Below are 11,750 nucleotides of genomic sequence, written 5' to 3'. Positions count from 1 at the left end.
ATTTGCAGACATAGTCACGTCGTAACGAGTCATTTGGTGTCTTGGACGTTGGTCTTGGCGACGCTGGAATAGGCGATTGTCACACTTTACAGCTTGGCTAATAGCTTCATTGAGCGTTTGAGGATCAGGAAGAGATAACAGCAAGTCCTTCACATCATCCTTCAAGCCCCAATAAAACTGACTCACCAACGCCTCTTCACTCCAATTAATGTCACTTGCCAATTGTCTGAAATCCGAGGCATAGACTGATGCAGAGCGTGTTCCTTGTCGTAGCGATCGGATCTTTCTTGTAGCCCATCGAACTTTATCATGCTCGCCAAATGCTTCTGCAAACGCCTCCAAGAACATTTCAAAGTTGCTCAGGATTGGCGATCGCTTCTCGAACAAGGGAGTAAACCAAGGCAGAGCTTGTGCTGTAAGCAAGGTTCCAACAAGCCCAACATGCGCTTCCTCCGTCGGATAACGTTCGGGCTGTAAAATTGTTATCAACCTGATTTGATTGACAAAACCTCGAAACTTGGAACGAGTTCCATCAAACTTATCCGGAAGACTAACTCGAGGCTCGTTTCGTTGTAGGACTACTCGATCTTCTTGAAATGGAGGTAGAATTGCTTCTTCTGGTGCAGAAGTTTGAGGCTGATATGCTTTAGATGGCGCTATCCCAGATGCTCCATTGTTATGGAGTCCTACCATGACTCCTTCGATCTCTGTTGTCCTATGTGACAACGAGGCAAGAGCATTTATGATGGCGTCTAGTTTGGATTCCAAACTTTCAGCCATTTTAACGTCTTAACCTTCGGCTAACCTTCAGAAAGAAGAAAAAAGAGTTTTGACAAGAGGACAATATTGGTTCAGAGGAGAGTACTCCGCAACCTCTAAAACGCCTTAAGACTCCAAGATGAGGGGTAATCCACTCTCTCCAAGAAGAATAAGGCTCCAATATTGAGAAAGAAGAGATATCAGTTTAGAGGAGGGTAATCCGCAACCTCTAAAACACTAGCACACCTTCAAGAAGAGGGGTAATCCACTCTCTAACAAGAAGGAACTAGCTCTGATACCAGTAAAAATGCAGTCTCGACAAACTGTCACGGACACAAAATACAGACTTGAAATCTAACAAGAAGTTCAAGAAGAAGTGGCAGAACTAGATTAAACAGATGAGTACAAGAACAACACTAGAAAGGTGAGCTAGAACTCCAAGAGATGTGTTGTCGAGACTGAAGAACCCTTCAGCCTCGACTCCTATATATACTACTGAATAGGAAGCTTCTCAAGCTACTTCCGCTAACTAGGACGCTTCTCCAACAACTTCTACTAATTAGGAAACTTCTCGAGCAACTTCCTAGAATCTATCAAAATATTCTAGAACCTTCTAAGAATATTCTAGAACCTTCTAAAAGAATCTTTAGGGAATATTCTAAGAATCTTCTAAAACCTTCTAAAAGAATCTTTAGAGAATCTTTAGAGAATATTCGAAGAATCTTCCAATGTATGTCCATGACAATATCACTGTGAAGCCTATTGTAAAGAATGATCTCAATTCCATGTAGGCAATAAAATATGGCTTCCTTGTTATAATATTAAGACTAGTTTTCCTTGTGACAAATTGGATTATAATAAATTTGGGTAATTTTCTATTTTTTAAGAGATCAATCCACTTGAATATCAATTACACTTATTTAAGTCTTAGAGATCCATCATATATTCAATGTATCTCTTCTTGAGCCATATAAGATAGTAGATATATTAAGAAGAAGACAAATGCCACTTCTTCATGTAGATATGGATATTATACAAGAATTTAAAAGCAAAGAAGTCTTAGACTCAAGGCAATGCCAAAATAGGTTATAATATCTTATACATTGGCGTGGATATGATATTAGTAAATGCACATGGGAGCCATCTAAGAATCTTGCAAATGTACCAAAAAAAGTTGATGCTTTTTATTGACAACATCCACCAAAATCAAAATAAAGAGTCAAGGAATTATTATTATAAAAAAAATGCCGTTCAATGGAGATTGCATTTTATCCTTATCTTTGTTTGTGATTTTTGCATATTTGTAGTGCTAAGGAGATGAAAAATCAATAACCAACTAATTCAACCTATTTTATACAACACAATTTGATGGAATCTTTTTTATCTTAATTTTATTATTATATATATATTATAGATTTTTAAAAATAAAATATATTTATTTTTTAATTTATTTAAATCTTAAAACGTAAGACCATTATAAAGATTATTTTGATAATATTGTTTTTTAATTTTTTTAAAAAATAAGTTTTTAATATTCTTTAATAAGATATTGTATCTATAGTCAAAGTGGTGTTGTAGTTTTTTCCATATATAATATGACATCACGCTCTTTTTAAAAATATTTGCATACATTTTAAGTAATTTTATTGATTGAATTAAATTTGATATTCATAATAGATAGTTTTATGGTATTATATAGATTTTTTTATGGATTCAAGTGATTTGTGTATGTTCAAAAGAATAGTGTAAAATATCATTATTTATTTATTTAAAGTTTTTTAGCATACTAATACCTTATCAAACCACTACAAAATCAATTACTATTCTCTTTTATATACTTACATCACTTTTTGTGTAGATATAAGAGCAAAACTATATGTAGTATTTTAAATACTTGTAGTAGATTTAAACACTTGTAGTTGATTTAAACACTTAGTATATTCAAATGAGTCTTTTATTAATTAAAAATATTTTAAAATTTTCAAATAATAAATTAGAAATTTAATAAACTATTTCTTATAAAGAATATTTTTTTAAAAAATATTTTTTAAATCTATTTTAATCTTGTCAATATTTTTTTATTTTTCTAAATAACTCACACATGTGAAGATTTGTTTTTTTTGGACTCTCCCATCTTATACTTTTGCCTTATTATATCATAGTTACTCACAATATCTATTCTCTTCATTTTCTTTCTTTTATTTATCATGACAACCATATTTCTATAGGATTTAGATGTTTTTGTATAAATATAGAAAACTATTATATAATAGAAGAAGAAAAACAACAACAATAGACTAGTTTTTTTTATTTCTATTGATGCATTTTAAGAACCAAACTTGTTGAAATTTTTGAATTGTAGTTCAAGACTAGTAGCACCTTTATTTTGGACCTTGGAAAGCATATATATTTAAAGATTTATGGTTTATTGTTCTAGATGATGTATTTAAAACTTTGATAATAAATAATTGAATGAGTACTTAACAACTAGATTTTTACATTAAAAATGCATATTTTCTAATTATAGAATTTATTGCTTTCTTGAATACCAAAAAAAACAAATATAACTAGATATAGTTACATAGTTACGAAAAATAAAATGTTATTATCTTCCTTTGGATATCAAATTACATTTGCCAAGTGCCACAAACTGGAGTTAAAAGTTTGAGTAGTAGGCTTCATAAATTGGGTAAATATGTTTTATTACATGATATCATAATCCACAAAAATGTTGTTAACAAAGAAGTGTGACAGTTTTGAGTGTAATTTGCACACGTTCTTAATAAACATAATCTTCATGTGTTAAAAATAATTTAAAAAATCGTTTTAAAAATAAAAATAATAGAGTAAAAATGACGATTGACTGCAGCAATTCTGGATTATTCATTGTTTTGGACCAAGCAAACATTCAAACACACAAAAGGGTTAAATTTACACATATTCAATTTATTCCCAAGATTTTGAAGCGAAAAGACTATTCATGTCACTGAATGGACAAAAAAAGTAAAGTATAAAGAAATTAGACTCGATGTATAATGGACCAATCATGGGGGAGTGCTAGAAGTGAAAAAAGCATTAAGTTAAACCAATAAATCAGGAGACCGGGCTGTGCCGGGTATGATGATGCTGTCATACTCGATTGACCCAGCCCTCGATCTCTTTACCGCACTCACTCCTTTTTTCCCTGCCCTGCCCTGCCCAGCTTTCCTTTGGCCCTCTCGCGTCCAGTGCCCCTGCGGCCCTGGCTTGGCTTGATTTGGCTTGGCTTGGCTTCACTGCTTGTCGATCTCGCAGATCCTGCTTTGTTGTTTCCTTCACGGATATGAAGAGGAGTGCGCATCTCTTGTTACGTTCTTCGCCTTGCTCCCACGGCGCTTCGTTAGCCATTCGTGAAGGGTGTGCGAGTGTGTGTATTTTTTGGCTTTGATTTAATTTGAATTTTGGTGCAGTTTCGAGCTTACGCCTTTGAGAAAGAGGATGTTGCGGAGAGATGTTGGAGCTTAGATAGTCGACGGTAGCATTATTGATCGGTGGTTCTTCTGAGTTGGTTGATCGAATCTGAGGTGTATCAGGTGTCCGGCCACAATGGTAGGTTTCCTTTAGTGATTTATGAGAGGTGGTGCGTGATTTGATTGATTGTGCGTGAACGAGGGTTTGAGGCGTGAGTTTTTTTTTTTTTTTTTTTTTTCCTTCTTCTTCTTCTCGTGTCTTCTGGTTCTTTTCAGCTAAGGTAATGCCTTCGTGCGTTGCTTCAGGTGTTGCTGGCTGCTTCTATCATCAGCAAGTCCGGGAAAGGTAGGATATGTCCCTAATCAGAATTCTCTTCATTTATTCAGCTGCATTTTTTTGGAATTTGCGATTTTACTTACAGTGCTTCATGGTGAGAGATGTGCGGGGCACTGATTTTATGCAAGATTTTGGGTGCAATATGTGTTGTGGATGCTACCGAGTGAGGCCAACATTTCTGGAACGTCTTAGGGTTTTCTGTATTCTGAGGAGTTGGCGTTCTTCGGACGAGCATCTAGATTGTTATCGGGATTGCCGATCATGCTTTCTGCGAGGAGAGATTGTGAATTGTGTGGAAAACGAGGATACTACTGCTTAGATCTGAAGCCTGACTTGGTCAAATGTGAAATCGTCGACGTGAAATTTGCCGTGGAATGTAATACTGGTTAGGCTCAGGAACGATGCATCTCCAGGGTTTGAAATTTGTTCCAATCTCTGACGATATTGTCGGAATGAGAATAATCGCAGTATACTTGTTAATGTTCCGTTGCCTTCATTTAGTCTGTTCACCTGCGTTGCACCTTAATGAGTTGGGAGTGTTACATGCATAATGAGGTTCTCGTATACCTTGTGTAACAGCTGATATCTGGAAGCATCTATCATTGTGTGCAGCTCTGGTTTCTCGGCAATATGTGGACATGTCCAGGATACGAATTGAAGGGTTACTGGCTACTTTTCCGAAGCTTGTTGGTATCGGCAAGCAGCACACATACGTAGAAACCGACAGTGTCCGTTATGTCTATCAGCCAATGGAATCATTGTACCTTCTTCTAGTGACCAATAAGCAGAGCAATATTCTAGAAGATCGTGAAACCTTGCAACTGCTCTCCAAGATCGTATCCTACCCAAACATTATTTTTGTTTCCTTACGATTGTTAATTCATCAGCGTAGAATTTCTCTACACTCGGGAATCTCTCTGATTTGAGTGTTTTTTGCATGTTATGCATGACACTGAGTTTACCTCTTGACCTACACTAGGTACCTGAATATGTACCATCCCTTGATGAGGAGGGTATCTGCAGGATGGCTTTTGAGTTAATATTTGCGTTTGATGAAGTGATCTCTCTGGGTCATAAAGAAAACGTCACTATTGCGCAAGTAAAGCAGTACGTGGAGATGGAGAGTCACGAAGAAAGGCTGCATAAGCGCATTATGGAAAGCAAAATTAACGACACAAAAGATCACATGAAGCGTAAAGCCAATGAGATTGAGAAGAGCAAGGTATGCACTACTGTGATTATTTGTAGAGAAAGTTAGAATTGTATTTTTACAGGTCAGCACATATATTCTCTGAGCGATTGCAAACCTATACACATTGCTAATATGGACCTTTTACAAATTGGTGCTATCTCGCAAATGTGGCATCTGTTGGTGCTGAACTGGGCGTTGATCGGGATAATACAAGTCTACCTCATTGTGTGTTGCGTTTGTCTCTCATTAATTTGTTCAGAAAAAGTCAGTGCAAAGTGGTTTGTGGGTTCTGGTCATTCGAGGTCATCAGCTATTCGTATTAATCTATTTACTTAAATGAATAGTATCTTTTGACTACTTATTGCTAGAAGCCTCCAGTTCGATATCTTGGATCGTTAAAAAGAAAAAGAAGAAGAAAAAGAAAAAAAGAAAAAGAAAACAAGCGTAGACCAAGATGATATACCTACGCCTGTGTTCTTACAAATAATTAGTTTTTGACCATAGTATCAAGAGGATATGCGGTCCTTTGAAACCGAACTTGCAGTTCAGGTGCATCGTGTTGGTTGAACACCGGTGATTATGGCTGCTTGATTAGGTTTTATGTGTGCGAAATGCAGATTGAAAGAGGGAGGAGTGACAAAGGAAACTTTGTTCCATCTATGCCCTCGATGGGTTCCAGCAGGTTTGATATCAGCGATACTAACTCATCAATGGGTGGTGGCATGAAAATTAATTCTTCTGGCTTTGGGCCGAGTGTTGATGCGGATATCTTTAAACCCAAAGGTTCGTAACTCTGACTTTCTGTTACCTTCTCTAGTGTGACTGCAGCGGAGCACTCTTTTGTCTCCTACCTTGATAGTTAATGCATGGACTGATATTCGTTTTTCTGTTGCAGCTCGTGTTACCTCCACAGCAGTTCCTTCCAAGGGAGGCATGCAATTAGGCAAGTCAACTAAGACAAATCAGTTCTTGGAGTCTTTGAGGGCAGAGGGTGAGGTCATCGTTGAGGATGTTGCCCCTGGACCAGTGCGATCAGAAGCGGCTATTGCGCCCATCTATTCTGATCCTATTATGGTGGGTGTGGAGGAGAAGCTTGTTGTTGTTTTGAGGAAGGATGGTGGGCTCGAGAATCTTGAAGTACAGGGTAATATGTCTCTTGTGGTCCAGAAAGAAGAACATGCCTTCATTCGGGTTCAGGTTTTTGATCTTTTCTTAATTCTGATCTTCGATCATTTTCAGTTTTCATAATCTGAGCGGAGTTTTTCCTAAAAGTTCATGATATTTCTCGCCAAGTATTCCTCACTATTCAGGTTGATAATTTATTATCTTTTTTAACAGGTTGAATCAGGTGCTAATAAGTTGTTCAACTTCAAGACGCATCCAAATATTGATAAAAATCTCTACTCAGACAAAAATATTCTGGGGCTGAAGGACCCTAGCAGGCCGTTTCCCACAGGCAACCCCCTGGGCATTTTGAGGTGGCGCATGCAAAACAAGCAAGAGTCGCTTGTTCCTCTAAACAGTACGTATTTTTCGATCTTTGAGGCACAATGCAATGTTTTCACTTGTACGTTAGTGATGGCGGTTTGCGAGAGTGATCTATTTTTTGGCTGATCTTGTACAACTTGCACTGTTAATCGGGATTACTTTCCTGTTTAGATATTATCATTGTAACATATGTGGCTATGACGTTACCTCTGGTAGTCCAGTAATTTTAGTGCTTCATTTTTTCCTGTTTGTGATGATTAGTCCATAGCGAAACTGTAATTATGATGCTATATCTTGGGTTCGAAAGGTAATGTTCTTGCCATGTTTTATTTCAGTCAATTGCTGGCCTTCGGTATCTGGTGGAGAATCATACGTGAACATTGAATATGAGGCCTCTAGAGCTTTTGATCTCCAGAACACCGTCATCCAGATCCCATTGCCTGCACTTCGTGATGTGCCAACGGTTAATCAAGTTGATGGTGAATGGAGGTTAGTTGGGCGCCATTATTGCGATCTCTGTCCTCTGTAACCCTACCTCTTTCTTCCTTCCTTTCGTATATGTCTGAATTGAAGTCTTGATTCTTGGTGAATATTGTTGTCTGGCTACAGGTATGATTCCAGGAATTCATTATTGGAGTGGACCATCACGCTGATTGACAATTCCAATAGGAGGTACTTTTGTGCTGCTTATTCTATTACTTGTTGCTGAAGGGTTTTTGTGGAGAAACAATGGTACTCCAAGATTCTCATATCTTGACAACTCACATTGATTGGTTTTCCTCTTGTTGCAGTGGATCTATGGAGTTTGTGGTACCTGCGGCAGACCCAAATTCTTTCTTCCCAATAGATGTCAAGTTTACATCGAACAAGACTTTCTGCGATATGAAGGTAAGCGACCGTATACTAGTCCTGTGTGTTTTAAAGTGCCCAATAACCCTCAAGTGTTTAGGTTATTTTTGCATGCCCCTAATATTTTCTATCCTGATGCTGATGGCAGGTTGGATCCGTGGTTGAATGTCAAAGTGGTAATACTGTCAAGTTTGGAAGACGGACGCAATTGGTGGTGGATAGCTATCAAGTTGTATAAACTTAAAACCAAACACACACAATTTCACCAGCTAACCTGTAGTGAACCCTTGAGAAGAGAGGTGATTATCTCTTTTCTTTGTCCAAGACTAAGATTGATGCACCAGATCATGTAGATCGCTGCTGGTATATTACCGGTTTTCAGCCTTGCTATTCTACTGAATGGTGATTGAATCATATTTGCTTCGGCGATTTTCATACACTATACCTTTGTAGGTGATGGTGCGTATGCACTAATGATGGGTCGGGTAGATGCAAAAGTGATTTTGGTTAGGATGGATTAGTTGGAACGAGAGAATACGGGTATGTTTGGACTAGGTAGGATAATTGTGGCTGGAAAAGCTGAGCATTTCTCTCCGCGAGGGTTTTGTTGAATATGGCATCTGTGTAACTTTTTTTTTTTTTTTTTTTTTTTTTTTTTTTTTGTTGTTGTTGTTGTGACGCTTGATATTGGGACTGAATTGTATTTTGTAGAGTGTTGTCCACTTGTGGAAGAATTGCAAATGAAATTGTCGTATATGCATGCTTCTATTTCTCATACCTGCTTATGATGGAATGAAATGGAGTGATTAGCCCGTAACCATGTTGGGAGGGCGTAGCGAGTCGTGTAAGGCACGGTTAGTGGGCCGAAGTAGCAGTGGGACGCGTGCGCAAGGTGCATCTGCGGCGGCAGACTGGACGGCCGTCCTCATCCGTTCTAGTCTTGATGGTTAGGTTACTCGGCAAAGGACAGAATCCGATGGGAAACATCAAGATGCACACTGGTTCTATAACTGGCAAAGCATACAAGTATCTGACCTGACCCCACTTGTAACATTCTCGTAATGATAAAATACGACGAACAGATTTGCATAATCAAACAACCCCCAGCACACAAGTGGACCCCCATCCCCACACCAGCTGAGTACAACCTAACACAACTAGAGCAACTGCAGACAGAAGGGATCCTTCCCACTAAAGCCAATCTATTTTTCTTCGGCAATTAACTCCCCACGCACATCAACACTCACATCGACAACATCTAAGGGTAGTTGCCCCAATAACCTGCAACTAGGGGCCTCCAGTCCTCCTAAATTGGATCATGCCAATGTCAATTGACCAAGTGGCTATTGCCACTCTCAACGTGAAAAGTCTAGGGAGGGACCTTTCTGGCATCAGAAAACGATGGAAACTAATGGAAACATTTAGATCATCCAACCCCTAACCAGATATCATACTCCTATTAGAACACACCTTCTCCTTGGACGAATGCATTAAGAAAACTGATCATTTGGACTTCCTCCAGGGTCTTTTATGTAGAATGAAGCGATTTACTCCGCAGCAATAGACAGCTTTATAGGGGGCATTGCAATCATATCAAAAAAACATATTACCAACCAAACGTCTGAACATGGCATTATAAAACAGGTTGGGCATAGTATATTACATGACCTTCCAGTGGACAAGAGAATGCAAATTCGGCATTATCAATTATTACGCTTATAACTATACAAGGTCTAGATCAAGATTATGGAAGAAAATCTGCAACAACCTTTTGAGGGTTGAATAGATTGTCGCAAGAGATTTTAATATGAACAAAGACCTGGAGGATAAACTAAGAGGTAGTCATACAACGAGTAGAGGCCAGACAGAGATTGATGCATGGGACGATCTAGTTATACAAGTAGAACTGCATGACAACTTCTGGTCTGATATGTATTGGAGAGTCACGAAGAAGAAATACTCCTGGGATAATCAAAGGAGAGGACATGACATGGTGTGTACGAGATTGGGTAGATTTTACATTACGACCAATCTACTCCAACTAAAGGGCCAGAACAGAATTTGGCATACACTTCTTCACATTTTGGATCAGGCCCCGGTGTTCTTGAAATTGAAGAACAACAAAAACAGCATCCGCAAAACTCCGCCTTTTAATCGACAATTATTCAAAAAAGAGGACACCAAAGCTTCCCTCATTGAAGTCTGGAAAACATCAATTACAGCAAGTGAGTACCAAAGCTAGAATCAGAAGATGACCGAGGCAGTGACGGCGGTGAAACACTACAACGATGACAAAATCAAGAGCCAAAAATAGCAGTGGTGGACAATCTATGAAACATAGCTCAAAAAAGTATTTGTGGCCGAACTAAACCTTTAGAACAACTAGTTTAACCAGGACGTTAGATGTGGCTCAAACATACATCCAAAAAATCATATAATATATCTATTGTGCTTTCACAATAGATAAGCTTGGGGGACCTATGCAACTCCAAATTCTTCCACTACCATACAAGCAATAGGAAACTGGTGGTCATCAATGAACTAGTAGAGGGAAGTAGAGTCGTGACCAACTAGCATGTTATGCAAGTATATTGCAAGCAATAGAAGTCCAGTGTCATAATGTAATTGCTTATAGCATATAAAAATTAGTTAGAATATATAATATGTTCATAATTCTTGGTATGTGTTAGAATAGTTAATAGATTAATTTAAAGAAAGTGGATATAAGAAACTTTATTTTGAGTTTTATTTATTTTGATTATGGCATTTAAAAAATTATAGAACCTAAATATTTAGTATAAAGCCTTGAGAGGAGATTAGAGGCTAAAGATAAAAATCTAAACTAATAGGAGGCTTACTGGGAAGGAAGAAAGAAAGGCATAGTCGGATGAAGGCAAGGGATGGAGATCTTCATCCCTATTGGTCGAAGGCTATGTCCAATAGGCTTTTAGAAGGCAATCTACGACCATAAGAAGAACTTTTGGCGACCTTAGAGAGGCAATTGAGAATCAAAAGCTAGGATTGTAAGATTTAGGCATTGGCCTATAATTTGGACAAACAAATTGGTGAGTTTGGAATTAAGGTGAAGAAATTATAGCCATTTGAAGTTAAGGTAATATTTTAAGACATACTATTACTCTTTTGAGCATAAAAGGAGTTTTATAGCAATTTTTGGAAATTAGAAGATGTATCTAGAATGGCGATTTTATGACTTACATCTTTTATGAAAGAATTGTTACATTTAGAATTTAGATGAAGAAATTATACAAAGTTGAAGTTAGCACATCCAAATCAAAGATAGTAAGTGAGTGATTTTGCTCATAGTATTGGTTGGAGCCATATCTTGAGTTTCTTGATGAATTTTTAGCTCAAACCTTTTAAAGAAGGTAGATTAATGTGTTAAGAAGCTATATATATAAATTTCAGGGCATTTATATACTTAGTTTATAAAATATAAAGAAAATTACATGTAGATATGTAAAAACTAAGGTTTGAAGCTATTGTTAGGATTTTGGCAATATCTTAAGATCCGCTATAAATTTGTAGTTGAAATTTGTTGTGATAGTTTTCAAAAGTATATCAGTACTTCTTGTAAAATTTGAGTGTGTTTGAACGGTCTAATTAGAAGATATGAGTTGTTGAAGTTAAAAAATAATACCTCCTAAGGATATATAAG

The 11,750-nt window shown here is 37.3% G+C and overlaps 1 protein-coding gene across 1 annotated transcript; it reads left to right on the top strand.

Annotated features, from left to right (window-relative positions):
* The first annotated feature begins 4,053 nt into the window (after positions 1–4,053).
* Positions 4,054–8,686, top strand: LOC112286000 (coatomer subunit delta-1). The gene is made up of 11 exons (XM_024527470.3): positions 4,054–4,347; positions 4,515–4,554; positions 5,158–5,381; positions 5,525–5,767; positions 6,355–6,520; positions 6,633–6,934; positions 7,076–7,259; positions 7,561–7,714; positions 7,835–7,897; positions 8,017–8,113; positions 8,223–8,686. Exons 1-11 carry the CDS (start codon positions 4,345–4,347, stop codon positions 8,310–8,312), a joined length of 1,566 nt encoding a protein of 521 aa, XP_024383238.1. The 5' UTR covers positions 4,054–4,344; the 3' UTR covers positions 8,313–8,686.
* Positions 8,687–11,750: the final 3,064 nt, after the last annotated feature.

This window comes from Physcomitrium patens, chromosome 8 (genome assembly GCF_059467195.1).
Source record: "Physcomitrium patens ecotype Gransden chromosome 8, ASM5946719v1, whole genome shotgun sequence".
In the NCBI taxonomy this organism is placed as follows: Eukaryota; Viridiplantae; Streptophyta; class Bryopsida; order Funariales; family Funariaceae; genus Physcomitrium; species Physcomitrium patens.
The sequence above is the reverse complement of the archived record's forward strand: the minus strand, read 5'-3'. Positions and strand labels throughout refer to the sequence as shown.

Coding starts and splice junctions, on each gene's coding strand:
- LOC112286000 (XM_024527470.3), top strand. Junction 7,715..7,834: donor CAAGTTGATGGTGAATGGAG/GTTAGTTGGGCG, acceptor GTCTGGCTACAG/GTATGATTCCAGGAATTCAT. Junction 7,898..8,016: donor ATTGACAATTCCAATAGGAG/GTACTTTTGTGC, acceptor CTCTTGTTGCAG/TGGATCTATGGAGTTTGTGG.